Genomic DNA, 15,125 nt, shown 5'->3' with positions numbered 1-15,125 from the left:
CACGTGGTCGTGTGGTCGTGTAGTCATGCGGTCGTGTAGTCATGTGGTCATGTGGTCATGTGGTCATTTGGTCATGTGGTCATCTGGTCATCTGGTCATCTGTTCACGTCGTCACGTGGTCACGTGGTCGTTTGGTCATGTGGTCATCTAGTGTTGTGGTCACGTGGTCGTTTGGTCACTTGGTCCTTTGGTCACGTGGTCGTTTGGTCACGTGGTCGTTTGGTCACGTGGTCGTTTGGTCACGTGCTCATATGGTCATGTGGTCACTTGGTCATGTGGTCATGTGGTCATGTGGTCATGTGGTCATGTGGTCATGTGGTCATGTGGTCATGTGGTCATGTGGTCATGTGGTCGTGTGGTCGTGTGGTCGTGTAGTCATGTGGTCATGTGGTCATGTGGTCACGTGGTCGTGTAGTCATGTGGTCATGTGGTCATGTGGTCATGTGGTCACGTGGTCGTTTGGTCACGTGGTCGTTTGGTCACGTGGTCGTTTGGTCACGTGGTCATGTGGTCATGTGGTCATGTGGTCATGTGGTCATGTGGTCATGTGGTCATGTGGTCATGTGGTCATGTGGTCATGTGGTCATGTGGTCATGTGGTCATGTGGTCATGTGGTCATGTGGTCATGTGGTCATGTGGTCATGTGGTCATGTGGTCATGTGGTCACGTGGTCACGTGGTCACGTGGTCATGTGGTCATGTGGTCATGTGGTCATGTAGTCATACGGTCACGTGGTCATGATGTCAGATTATTGGTTTTTGTTTTCTAAACCTGTAATTCTGATTACTTGTTCATTTAACCAGTTTTTTTTACCTATCACTCTAAAATTAGATGATAGACAGATCTATTAATCTGTTGTGTTTTTTTATCTAGAGTTGTTATTTTGATATGTCTATTTAAAATGGTTTGCAAAGTTACTTAAATCTTTTAGTGTACAAAATAACGTTCAGATACTTATCGAAACGTTTTGTATTTCAGTTTTGAAAGTGCGTTTCCTCTTCTACATAAAGGCTGTAATTAGTCTAGCATTTCTAGAATAAATGTACTTTATGAAGGTGTTGCTAGTGTATAATTGGATTTGTTTCACCAAATGCCGTGTTGAAGATAAGATTAAACTCATAAATTGTAACATGCTAATATGGTAGTTATACCAAACGTAAACTTTAACCTGTTGTAGATGGTCATAAAGAAACCTCCACCGATGCCCATAGACCAGGGGTCGGCAACCTTTTGAGACGAAAGAGCCAAAAGTTACAATTTACGAATTTTTCCAGTTTTTAAAGAGCCACTATCATTTTTATTTAGATATTATGGCATTTAATTAGGCTTAGGTGAAAAATGTTGTTTTTTATTTGAAATAAATAGCTTTATATATAAAATAATATTTATTCATATAAAAACATACAACTGTTTCGCACCAAACATATTAAAGTATTTTAGCTAGCTCTGATAAAATTAGTAATCAAATAATATAACTGTAGGCCTTTCCCAATCCACTTTAGAAGCTAATAAATTTTTTGCCTTTCTTTACGGACATCACCGGCTCAGGAAGTGTCTCCTATTAGCCAGGCAAGCCTCAACACGGCCAACTCCGACTAACTGGCTTGGACATTGGTTTGATCACCGTATAGGTCACTTCTGTCCTTCAGTTCACAACTGACTTACCTTCCACTTTACGCGTTCCCAACCGTACAGTACTCGGCTCAACCGTAGGAAGCTAAAAACTAAAAAGTCATTCAGGTCTAATTAATGCATACTGAGAGAAAGAGAAATGCAGTCTGAATAAAATAACATTCACTATTGAACGATATTGGAAAAAGTCGGCACTATCAAGCATGGAACCGTGGTCACAAGGCTGGCTACAGCACGGCTGTGGGGCTGGGTCTGGTGCCCAAGCGGCTATAAGCTGTCCATATACTTTCTACCTCACCTACTCTCATTGTTCTCTGATTAGTGTTTTTATCCCATTTAAAGTTGTTTTTCTTTACAGTATAATATTTTTATGTGTTTTAAAAATAAAATAACTTAATATTTGTGTGAGGAACTCGAGAGCCGCACATTGACATCCAAAGAGCCGCATGCGGCTCGCGAGCCGCAGGTTGCCGACCCCTGCCATAGACTGGGTACAGGCGAGTCCATTACACAGTAGGGCTGCTATAGCGGCGTCTACAGCATTACCTCCCTTCAGTAGGATAACCCTGTGATTGAAGAAATTTTTTAGCCTCCTTAGGATTAGAACAAAATGTCCTAGTATGTCCACCTCTATGTCCCTATGAGTAATGTGCCGTAAAGCTTGTAATAAAATCGGAAAAAAAATCTACTAGTAGACGTTAACTAGAGATAACTTCTTCAGTTCCTTCTTGTAGCCTACATTCACTTTTCTGATTCACGAGTCCGAACCGAGATCCGAACTCGAAAACTTCGGGTGAGCAGTGGGGCTACCCAGCAACACTATTCTACTGCAAAAGTTTGTTTACTCTCCTACTGTAAAACATTGTTTACTTTACTACTGTACAATTTTTGTTTAATTTCCTACTGTAAAACTTTGTTTACTTTACTACTGCAAAAGTTTGTTTACTTTCCTACTGTAAAGCTTTTGTTTACTTTCCTACTGTAAAACTTGTGTTTACTTTCCTAATGTAAAACTTGTGTTTACTTTCCTACTCTAAAACTTTTGTTTACTTTCCTACTGTAAAACTGTTTACTTTCCTACTGTAAAAGTTTGTTTACTTTCCTACTCTAAAACTTTTGTTTACTTTCCTACTGTAAAACATTGTTTACTTTCCTACTGTAAAACATTGTTTACTTTCCTACTCTAAAACTTTTGTTTACTTTCAAACTGTAAAACTTTGTTTACTTTCCTACTGTAAAACTTTGTTTACTTTCCTACTGTAAAACTTTTGTTTACTTTCCTACTATAAAACATTGTTTACTTTACTACTGTAAAAGCTTGTTTACTTTCCTACTCTAAAACATTGTTTACTTTCCTACTCTAAAACATTGTTTACTTTCCTACTGTAAAACTTTGTTTACTTTCCTACTGTAAAACATTGTTTACTTTCCTACTCTAAAACTTTTGTTTACTTTCCTACTGTAAAACTTTGTTTACTTTCCTACTGTAAAACATTGTTTACTTTCCTACTGTAAAACTTTTGTTTATTTTACTACTGTAAGAATTGTGTTTACTTTCCTACTGTAAAACATTGTTTACTTTCCTACTGTAAAAGTTTGTTTACTTTCCTACTCTAAAACATTTTTTTACTTTCCTACTGTAAAACGTTTGCTTACTTTCCTACTGTACAACTTTTGTTTACTTTCCTACTGTACAACTTTTGTTTACTTTCCTACTGTACAATTTTTGTTTACTTTCCTACTGTACAACTTTTGTTTACTTTCCTACTGTACAATGTTGTTTATTTTCCTGCTGTAAAACTTTTGTTTACTTTCCGACTGTGAAACTTTTGTTTACTTTCCTACCATAAAACTTGTTTACTTTCCTACTGTATAACTTTTGTTAACTTTCCTGCTGTAAAACATTGTTTACTTTCCTACTGTAAAACTTTTGTTTACTTTCCTACTGTGGAGCACTGAGCCGAGTCTGTAGCCACGGCAGCATGTCTGTAGAAGTTAGTTCCCCTGTATTGACGTCTGCTGACCTGCTGCTCCCGCGTGACGAAGACAACAGCTATAATTATTGCTGCAGCCACAACAAGGGACACTACCCCAATGACAACAAATTTTGTTCTGTGTAAGACATAAACAACTCTTCCAATCATAGTTTGTCAACGACAACAAATTTAAATATTTTTAAAAACCAAAATGTGTGGCGGACTAACTATATTCGGTGTAGATCTCTAAACGCTAAAAGTTACTAGAACCGATTTCATACATTTTTACAACACCTGTGGGGGGGGGGGGGGAGGTTTTAGTTTACTTTCTGTTTAAATTCCAGGACAATTTAAATTAAGTTTTAATTTTGATAAATTCAATTATTTTTAATTATAATAATTAATTTAAAACAAAAATAAAAATACTTAATTATAAAACTATTTCTATATTATTAAAATTATGTTTAAAGTTTCCTTCTAAAGAAGCTTATTATCCAATCGTTATAAAACTGTTATAAACCAAGTACCCTTATAAAATGTAAAAGAAAAACTTCTGTCATTTTACTTACGTACGTTGTTGGTACATTCTACAGTTGCAAGAGACACGTCAAACCTACTCCAGACACACACATACACATACACACACCACACACACCTACCAACACCACACACCACTCACACAGCACACTGTCAATGTTAGCTTATGAGACCTGCTAGTAGCTCTCTCATTACATTGACTTCATTCAGTTAAAAAAAAACAACGGTGTTTGCACAAAGGTAAAAGTTACAGTAGACTGAAGCATAACAAAATTTGTGGCCTTTAAGGATACCTGACACCCACGCCCCTTCTTCAAATAATATTTTTACCTGAGGTCACAAGATTCTGTTTTACCCCGACAACACTGAGATGACAAACTATTTTTTTTTACATTTTTTTTTCCATACAAGTAGCGCACGAACCAATCCAAAAAGTCTGTCTATTGGGCAAGTAAACAAAGTTTGTGCAATTATGGTGCTATTGAGGTCAAGTCGCATTGAACTTCCTTTACTAAAGTTTCCTTCAGGCAGCTATAATTTAAGCAGGATCCGTCTTCTTATCTCCCTTCGAGCATGGAGTCAAATTATCAAAAACATTCCCGTTAAGAAAAACAGCTGAACTATTTGAACTCGTCAGTGAAACAATTTAAAGAAGAGCCAAAGAGTCCAATTAACTGATCCAGTGTACACGCGCTAATTAAAATACTTGATGAGTTGTCGTTACACTTCAAGAGAAACAAAAACTTAGTCAAACAAACACTACTAATACTACTACTAATACACTACTAAATACAAACTACTAATACTATTGTCTTCTGCTATCTCTGGCCTGTAGACTGATCATACTTAAAAATATGTAAATGGCATTAAATTCGAACGTGTTAACTTGTCTTTTCGCCGTTTTTATTAGGCATCAACTATCGATGCCAAAACACTTTAGGTAATCACATACAATATTCATCGCTGAAGCAAATATGACGTTAAAAAAATTGTAACAACGCACGTTATAGAAAAATAATATATATTTGTATTATACACATCAACATTATGTACACAGAATGTTAATACATTTTAATATAACCACAAGTTGTAGATCACAATCCTACCACTTTATAGTACAATACACTGACTAGTTTTAAACTCTCAGGTTCTAGATCAGACGTCGTCTGCAGGTCATCGCTTGCACGTGCCGGGTGGCATCAGTAGCCGTCTGGTACCCCGCCCTTCCTGTGGTCACTTTCAGCAAAGATGGCACCGTCTATGACGCGGATGCCCTGCACGGCCGACTTCGGGGTGAGTAACTCCTTCATGGTGTGGCCTAACTCTCTCAGGTACGTCACCACGTTCTGGGGGGAAAATTTTAAATACTGAAACTATAAATAGCACAAGTGTTTATCAAAAGCTGTTGACAAATCGTGCACAGTTTGCCCCAAGTGTATTTCTTAAACTTACATCTGACAAGTTACATAGTCGAATACTTCAGTATAATTTGCAATAGAGACGAATGTACCAATCCAACTTACAACTTATACTAACTAATCCCATTTTTACAACATATACTAATGTGCCTGACCAATTTACAACCTAAACTAATTAATCCCATTTTTACAACAATTACTAATGTGCCTGACCAATTTACTACATGGATTAATTTACCAGCCCAATTTACAATATAAATTGAATTGCCAATCTAATTTACAACATCCTTCATTGTAGCTAACGATATATAAATGTTATGATGAATTTTTCAGCAAATATCTGCTGGAAACTGAAGTGTATGTTTACAACTACAGTAGAAGCTACTTTAGATGTCTAACTTAGTTAGAACTTTATTTAAACAACAATTTTAATTAAATGTTTTTAGATGAATTCTTAGGTTACCGTACACACACACACAAACACACATACAAACACACTGAAATAACATTCCTAAAATAGAATTCTCAAATTACTTGCTGAAATCCAAGTTCGTGTTCGAGTTGATCGGGCACAAGCTGATGGTGGAGACGTGGTCTAAAAATAGCGTCTTTAATACTGTCACCTAGCCAAAGCGAGTGTGCTGCCACCTAGCGGTGAATGGAATCAGGCAACAAGTCGTGGTTTATATTATGTATACCATCACAATGGTGATATGTTTTCTCACATTCAACATCTACAACAATTCTATTTACATCTAAGCAGATAAAAGGCGAACAACTCAAAAAATACTTTGAATAAGATTTGAAGAGTGACAAAGGAAAATTTATTTAATCTGATGAATTAATTTTTTTCAGGTTTAAACCTTTGTGTGTTGGTTTGTTTCTTTTATTTGCCTGAATCTGGCAGGCTTAATTAACAATCCATTTTCAAATCCATTTTCAACACACTAGTAAAACTTGTTTTACTCTATGGAGCTGAGAAGAGGAGAATAACGGCCATAAATTAGAAGAAAATACAATCATTTATATCCTCATGCTTCAGAAAGATCCTTTGAATACACTGACCATAAACCGTGAGATATGAGGTACTACGGGAACAGACAAACCAAATGCCAGCTGAAGAAAGGATTCTACAGAGAAAATGGAGATGTATTGACCTCACACTCAGGAAGACCTGGAGACGTGACCTCGAAGAAGACACCAAGAAGATTGGATACACCTGGGAACAGTTAGAGAGACTAGCCCAGGACAGAGACGCCTGGAAAGCTCTGGTCAACGGCCTATGTGGGGCGACAGGCTCACATAAGATATCCATTACTTACCCAGGCTGTGGATGTTGTAATCCTGGACCCACCGGAAGCGCCAATCACCATGGTAACCTGACCGTCTCGCTCTACAAAGATAGACGGAGACATGGAGGACAGGGGCCGCTTGCCGGGGGCGATGAAATTAGCAGGGGAGGGCTGGAACCCAAACAGGTTGGTGATGTTGGGAGAGCTGAAGTCGTCCATCTCGTTGTTAAAGATTATACCAGTTCTCATGCCGCGACGCTTAGACCCGAAGCTAAAGTTGAAATAGTAAAAATAATTACTAAATAACAAAATAGTTTGATTTACAATAGGACAATGTATATTGCATTGAATTTGGTAAACAAACTAAATGCAAAACTGCAATTGGAGACATTGGTAAAATTAATTTCATGTTGTGGCGCCACACACACACCCCCAACCACCCACCCCCATATATACTGCTTGGTATTTGCACTTACACCGTGCCCAAAATATGTACCTGACTACGTACACAGAATCCGTTATTTATTTTCTCCCATCCTCTTTCACATCTTTTAACATTGTTACACTCAACAAATTCACAAACATACATCACGAACATACATAATATTTCTACCAGATTAACAAACATACACGATACACCAGACATACAAATATACACGCTACCATACACCCACCCAATATGCTACCATACACCCACCAGACATACAAACATACACGCTGCCATACACCTACCAGACATACAAACATACACGCTACCATACACCCACCTTATATGCTACCATACACCCACCAGACATACAAACATACACGCTACCATCCACCAACCTGCCGTTGATGGTGCTTGTAACCGACACAGCACTACCATCACCATCTACAACAGATATGTGTGAGGTGCCCCCTGTGCTGGGGCTGTAGAACGTAGGCCCGTAGTGCACGTAGTCAAACGTCTTGGTGTCGGAGATCTGCCTACGGATGCTGTCGGCGTAGTCTTTTGATGACATGTTGTGTAAGAGCTGGAAGCAAAGTTGTGTGATAACTAGAACTTTAGATTTATGACTTACTTGACTTACTCCTCTTTTCTCCAAGTCGAACATTATTACTCAACTATAACCTTCCAGTTTGTCCGGGGCCCGACTATCAATTTTGCAATCCCCAAAGACATTCCTGTTGTCTTCAGTTCTTCAAGAAGACTACATTTTTTACATTTATACTGTTTATTTATTAATTAAACTATTTTCGTTTAACTGCTTTTATTATAAGATTATAAAAATAATACATAATGGATAACTAGTGTTGAATTTACTTGTAAAATAAGCCAATCGTTCTTTCAATAATGCATTTAAGTCAAATCATTTTAGGAAAATGTATATGTATGTCAAACATTTCATAGATTCATTCAACTGTCTTACAAACTAGCATTAGATTAACTAATTTCACTGGCATAAAATATGCCTCATCGCCTCATCATATAGGCCTAGAGGAACTGCACCTAAATCGTAACAAAATGTGTAATCTACTTCTGATATAATAACAATATGTGTATCCTACTTCTGATATAATTAAAAAAATGTGTATTCTACCTCCAATATAATAACAAAATGTGTATTCTATCTCCGATATAAAAACAAAATGCGTATTCTACCTCAGATATAAAACAAAATATGTATTGTATCTCCGATATAAAAGCAAAATGTATATTCTACCTCAGATATAATAACAAAATGTGTATTCTACCTCCGATATAATAACAAAATATGTATTCTACCTCCGATATAATAACAAAATGTGTATTCTACCTCCGCTACATCGACAAAACTTCCATCCCCAAGTGCCGTACGTTTGGCGTAAGCAAACTTAAACGCTTCAACCATTCTGTGATAGGTTAGGGCTCGCTTCTCTTCGGTGTCAACGTCTTTAGGTTTAAAATAGTAGCCTGTGGAAATACGTGGTTCATAAAATAGAACCCAGTGGAAAATACACGGGTCAAAAAGTTATATACTTAAGAAATAAAAAGACAGTAAAATTACAGCATCTAGTAATACAGCTAAAAAAATATTTGCAGTTTAAAAAAACGTATTAAGCAAGAGCTCTTTTTTCGGTTAAGTTGCCTACAGTAAATTCAAATTTATTTTATTTACATTCTGAAAATTCAAATTATTTACAATACCATTCCCTAAATTCAGTTACATCAATTTACCACTCTTCAGATACATGAATTAACCATTCCGTAAATTGAAATGCCATCAATTTACCATTCAGTATATTCAGAATAAATGCCAACACAGGTCCTCCACTGGGTGTGCCAGGGGACAGCACCCTAATTCCATCATTTAGAGTTACCTCCGTTGGTGACGTCTCGCGCACAGTGTAGTTGAACAAGTCCTCGCGGCTGATTATTGCCCCTGAAAATTTAAAGAGGTATAATATGTAACATTATTATTAATTAAATTAACAATAAGTCGTTGCTTGTTTTTTGTTGTTCTTTTTTTGTTTTGTTTTGTTAAGTTTTTTCCTTCTAAAACTATTCTACTGATTGTCACAACCACGGGGTTTTGACCAAAAAAAAACAGGTAAACTCGACTTCACGTATCCCGTCACCTGCACCTCCTGTGTTTCCCACCTAACACTTAGCAATATAACGAACCCATGTCCTGTAAATATTGTATATATATATATATATATATATATATATATATATATATATATATATATATATATATATATATATATATATATATGCGTGTGCGTGTGTGTATTAAACTTTGCTACAGAACATTGAAACATGACCAACCTATGTCCTGTAAATCTTGTAGAATGTCATCCGTCAAAGATCCATTATAAAAAGCTGTCATCCCTTCACGGGAGATAACTCGGAGTGTATTAGCCAGCTTTGGTCTCGTCATTATCTCCCCTTCTTTAAATAACTCTCCAGTTTGATTGTTCAAGAAAACTTCCCTGAAAAAACAAAATAAAACTCCTTAGATTTTTTTTCAGAACCATAATGAACACATACCTTAGAGTAAAACAAACAGAACAAAGTGAATAGTCATTGCATTCTCGTTTCGTTGGAGCTAATGATCATCATACTTAAGTTTGACAGCAAGTTCAACATTACATGTAGCCTACACCACAGTAAAACTACTGCAACTTTGGTGCATTATGGCGTTTGTTCACTGAGAAATTCCTCAAAAGCGTAGCTATATGGTTACATTTTAGTTTTTTTTTTCAAATTTAACTGTTTTAAAAAACTACAAAAAATATATGGAAACGTAACTAATGCATAAATCAAGCGAAGAACATAACAAATAACAAGTCTTATACTATTTATACTAATATAACAATTAATATGTTCAAAGCTTTGACTTGATATTTTGAAACGGATACTGCATACCTTAAAGATGCCTCTTGTAATATCATTGTATTGAAACTTGTGATAATTTTGCCCAAAGAAGGTGTTACAGGAAATCCCTCAGCGGCCATCTTGATTGCGGGTTGAAACAAATCTGACCACGGCAGCCTACCATACTTTTGATGTGCGTACCAGTAGCCTTTGATTTCACCTGGGACGGCTATACTGAGCCCACCTGTTGTATGAAAGATATGAGATACGACATAAAACATCTGGCAGATATGCCACTAAATAAAGTATACAACACATAAATGTGTACTGCTCTATGCCTCAAACAAACACAAAGTTAATAGACAGATCTTCCGCTACCCCCAACAAAGTTACCTGTGAGTGACCTAACATTTGACTGTGAGTGACCTAACACTTACGTGTAAGTGACCTAACATTTACCTGTAAGTGACCTAACACTTACCTGTAAGTGACCTAACACTTACCTGTGACTGACCCAACACTTACCTGTGAGTGACCCAACACTTACCTGTGAGTGACCCAACACTTACCTGTAAGTGACCCAACACTTACCTGTGAGTGACCTAACATTTACCTGTGAGTGACCTAACACTTACGTGTAAGTGACCTAACATTTACCTGTAAGTGACCTAACACTTACCTGTAAGTGACCTAACACTTACCTGTGACTGACCCAACACTTACCTGTGAGTGACCCAACACTTACCTGTAAGTGACCCAACACTTACCTGTGAGTGACCTAGCATTTACCTGTAAGTGACCTAACACTTACCTGTAAGTGACCTAACACTTACCTGTGACTGACCCAACACTTACCTGTGACTGACCCAACACTTACCTGTGAGTGACCCAACACTTACCTGTGAGTCACCCAACACTTACATGTGAGTGACCCAACATTTACCTGTGAGTGACCCAACACTTACCTGTGAGTGACCCAACACTTACCTGTGAGTGACCTGTGAGTGACCCAACATTTACCTGTGAGTGACCCAACACTTACCTGTGAGTGACCTGTGAGTGACCCAACATTTACCTGTGAGTGACCCAACACTTACCTGTGAGTGACCCAACACTTACCTGTGAGTCACCCAACACTTACATGTGAGTGACCCAACATTTACCTGTGAGTGACCCAACGCTTACCTGTGAGTGACCTGTGAGTGACCCAACACTTACCTGTGAGTGACCCAACACTTACCTGTGAGTGACCCAACACTTACCTGTGAGTGACCCAACACTTACCTGTGAGTGACCCAACACTTACCTGTGAGTGACCCAACACTTACCTGTGAGTGACGCAACACTTACCTGTGAGTGACCTGTGAGTGCCCCACCACCTACCTGTGAGTGACCCAACACCTACCTGTGAGTGACGCCTCAGGTCTCCCAGCATACATGTCGGCTGTTGCCCTCCCCGGGGCAGTTTCTCTGGCATCTATCACTGTTGGCACCCCTGTGGTCCTGGTGAGAAAATGTCTGTGATCGAATGACCTGATTCTACAGGTAACTCGTTTATTTTAGAATGACCTGTTTCTACAGGTAATTGATGTTTGTGACAGAATGACCTATTTCTACAGGTAATTCATGTTTGTGACAAAGAGACCTATTTCTAAAGGTAATTCAGGTTTAAACTTAGATGACGCTTTAAAACCCGTCAGATATTTATTTTGAAATACGACAATACTGCTATAATTGTTGTTTTTTTTTAACGGCCGGTCAAAATTGTTAGTGGCCATTAGTCGCACGCACTCATACATACATAGTTTGGTTTTTTGTTTTTTGTTTTTTTTTCCGCTTATAAAATCGATTTTTGCCAGATTTTATTTAAATTTTTTTTTAAATTGATGTAAATCAATGATCATAAGAGCTATGTCCTGTCTACCTGTTGTAGATGGTCATAAAGAAACCTCCACCAATGCCCATAGACTGGGTACAGGCGAGTCCATTACACAGTAGAGCTGCTATAGCGGCGTCTACAGCATTACCTCCCTTCAGCAGGATATCCCTGTAAGAATTTAAGAATGTAGTGAAAACATCAAATTATATCCCTTTATTTGCTGACATTGGTATCGCCGCTTATGAATATACTGGTTTTGCCGGTCAGGGTGTCTATAAAAATAAAATTCTCAGCAGGCGGGGGAGGAGGGGAAGGGGTTTGAAACTTTACTTAATTTTTTTTCTTTTTCTTCCGAGGAGAAGTAGCAGGGATACTTGCTAAGGCTGGAGCGACCCCCCCCCCCCTCCTTCATCAGAAGAGATGCCTGAAAGAAACTCTGGTAGCAGGACCGGCAACTGACGTGTGACGTGCAACTAGCCTCACGTAACACGGTGCTGTCCGCTGTTGTCTGTAGCTCACCAGGTGCACGTGCAACTGGTTTACTCACGCACAGACCTTTTAACTTGTCTATTCCTCAAGGAGTTGGGTTTGAGATAGGTTAAAGCTTAGAGATGCTAGTCGAGTAGGCCTATCTGTTATCTACCTGCCCTTGAATATGCATCCAAACAAACATGTGTAAACACAACATGTGAGTCGATGCAAAAACTCCCAAACTATTCTACACAGTGCATTAATGTTCTTTCTCTAAGCCATGCACGCTAATCTTATCATAAATGCTCTGTTATTAAGTCAAGTACAATAATAATAAACCCTGCTATAATAAACCCAATAGGCCTAACTCCCCACCCTTGACAAAGTTTACATTATAAAACCCAAACAAGTTGTTTGTTTACTTCCCAATGGTTGAGCATTGAGCCGAATCCGCCGCTATTGCTGCCTGTCGGTAGAAGTGATTACCCTTGACTGGTTGGCTGGCTGATGCGTCAGGCGACTGTGTGAAGAAAACCACCAAAAGAACGACAACCGCGGCCAACAGCAGGGACATAACTCCTCCTATAACATATTTCACCCTGAAACATTTTACAAGCAGGATTAACAGTGTAATTCTAGACGCACTGGAACTAGTGTAGAACTGGAATAGTGTTCATAGTTTTTGTATTATTTGTTATGGTTAAGGAGAGGTTAATTAAATCGGTGATATTTGCAGGATTTTGTCATATATGTTTGGTTTTGCGTTTGGATTTGGTTTGTTTTCGTTTGCTTTTTCGTTGTTTTTTTGTGTTGGTATTGGTGTTTGTGTTTGGGTTTGTTGTTAGGTTTTTGTTTTCGTTTGTATTTGTAATTGTGTTAGCGTTATGTTTGCGTTTTGTTGTTTTGGTTTTGGTTGGTTGTGGTTTGGGTGGGCAATGCCGGGTATAGAATGATTACTAAACACACAGGTAATGGTCTTTAACAGAAAGGTTTTATTACAGAAGCCAGAGCAGGGCCTGGCCGGGACGGCTAGTATATATATATATATATATATATATATATATATATATATATATATATATATATATATATATATATATATATATAAGGTCTGGAAGTCTGGAATGTGGCACTATCCTCAAGAGTATTAAAAGCCATTACAATTTGATAATTTAACCCCTGACTGAGTATAGGATACTAAGTAATATAAAATTATAAATATGCAGGGGGTGTAGCCCTACTAAAAATTTAGTGTTATTGGCTAAAATAATGTAGAAGAATAATTGAAATTTGCTTTCTTTGTTTAAATTAATGTTATAAATAAATAAAATAAAACAAATAACTCAATGTAATGACTGGTGTTTAAGCGAATACATTTGAGTGGGAAACATAAAAAATAAACTTACACTTGTTTTCTATACATGCTGTACCAGGACACATCAACAACGGCAGTTACTTCCCTTAACCCTTGACCTCCAGCTCTAACGTGTAGTGTTTGCTACAGGTGTCTCTTTAAATAGCCGGGACAAAAATACAATTATACAGGAGCCTACACTGTGACAGGGCCTTGTTGCTCTCATATGTTCAGGTGTAGGCGGGGGGCGAGGTGTAAGGGGGTGGGGGGTGACTGGTATAGACTAAACTGATTCAAATTGTCTCAACAATTTTACAGATTAATAGTTTCATCTGATGTTTCTCTTGTGTATCTTTATGTGTGTCTAAATGTATATGTTGTCTTGGAGCTATAATTAATTCTTAATAGTTTTTTCAATAAGGGCCCCGAATAATTTTCAGCCTAGAACACAGCCTATATATATATAATGTATATATCAGAAACTTTATCAGCCCCAAAAATTTGTTTTCATTCGTAAAATTCAAGTTGTAATTACATACAGTTTTTTTACGGTTAATTAATTAACAAACATCTGTGATGCTACAGTGCGTGTAATGGCTCAATCGATTTGTTCTGGGCTATAATTAATTAACTAAAGTCCACGGTAACGGCTATATATTTATTACCCTAATTAATGACGGTCTTATACATCTGTCCACAACTCTGAATCCTGAACAACAGCGGCGTTTTCCATTTGTACACAAGGATGTGCCACTAAATATGTTGAGGAAATATATATATATATATATATATATATATATATATATATATATATATATATATATATATATATATATATATATATATGTATATACAAACGTGGTCTCTTCAAAGAGCGACCTCTTCAATCTATATATATGTTACGGTCAAAGCCCGAAGTTGGTCAAAGCACGCATTGGCCGGCCAATGCGCACATTGGCCAATATCGCCTCCCATAGACTGGTCAAAGTCCGAAACTTTGCTTGATTTACTTGATTTTAGCCTTTGGCCGGCCAATCCGCGGACTGGCCATGGTGGACCGGCCAAGTACAAATCAGAAGATTATCTGGCTAGGGACGACCAGCCAAAGTCCGTATTAGAAGATCATGAGCAGACTTTTGGGTTTTTTTTTATATCGTAAGGATTATGAAATTAAGTCTTCATTGATTATTAGTTAAAGTAAATGACAGAAACATTCAAATTATTTT

The 15,125-nt window shown here is 37.5% G+C and overlaps 1 protein-coding gene and 1 pseudogene across 1 annotated transcript; one reads left to right on the top strand and one right to left on the bottom strand.

The window, feature by feature from the left end:
• Positions 1-42: 42 nt before the first annotated feature.
• Positions 43-741, top strand: LOC131939988 (uncharacterized; annotated as a pseudogene).
• Positions 742-5,190: 4,449 nt separating this feature from the next.
• Positions 5,191-14,079, bottom strand: LOC131940000 (glutathione hydrolase 1 proenzyme). Its single transcript, XM_059298534.1, has 12 exons — positions 13,952-14,079; positions 12,968-13,144; positions 12,120-12,242; positions 11,601-11,698; positions 10,247-10,439; positions 9,647-9,810; positions 9,108-9,257; positions 8,652-8,788; positions 7,681-7,868; positions 6,886-7,126; positions 6,098-6,211; positions 5,191-5,491 (listed from the first exon to the last, which is right to left on the bottom strand). Exons 1-12 carry the CDS (start codon positions 13,966-13,968, stop codon positions 5,345-5,347), a joined length of 1,749 nt encoding a protein of 582 aa, XP_059154517.1. The 5' UTR covers positions 13,969-14,079; the 3' UTR covers positions 5,191-5,344.
• Between the last annotated feature and the right edge of the window lie 1,046 nt (positions 14,080-15,125).

This window comes from Physella acuta, unplaced genomic scaffold (assembly GCF_028476545.2).
Source record: "Physella acuta isolate Inbredline_101_S28 unplaced genomic scaffold, ASM2847654v3 ptg000307l, whole genome shotgun sequence".
Classification (NCBI taxonomy): Eukaryota; Metazoa; Mollusca; class Gastropoda; family Physidae; genus Physella; species Physella acuta.
This window is presented reverse-complemented; position numbering and strand designations above follow the sequence as displayed.

Excerpts from the sequence above, each read along its gene's own strand:
- LOC131940000 (XM_059298534.1), bottom strand. Across the intron at positions 9,811-10,246 it reads TTACAAGAGGCATCTTTAAG|GGAAGTTTTCTTGAACAATC; the intron begins GTATGCAGTATC and ends TTGTTTTTTCAG. Across the intron at positions 6,212-6,885 it reads TTACAACATCCACAGCCTGG|GTGGCAGCACACTCGCTTTG; the intron begins GTAAGTAATGGA and ends ATTCACCGCTAG.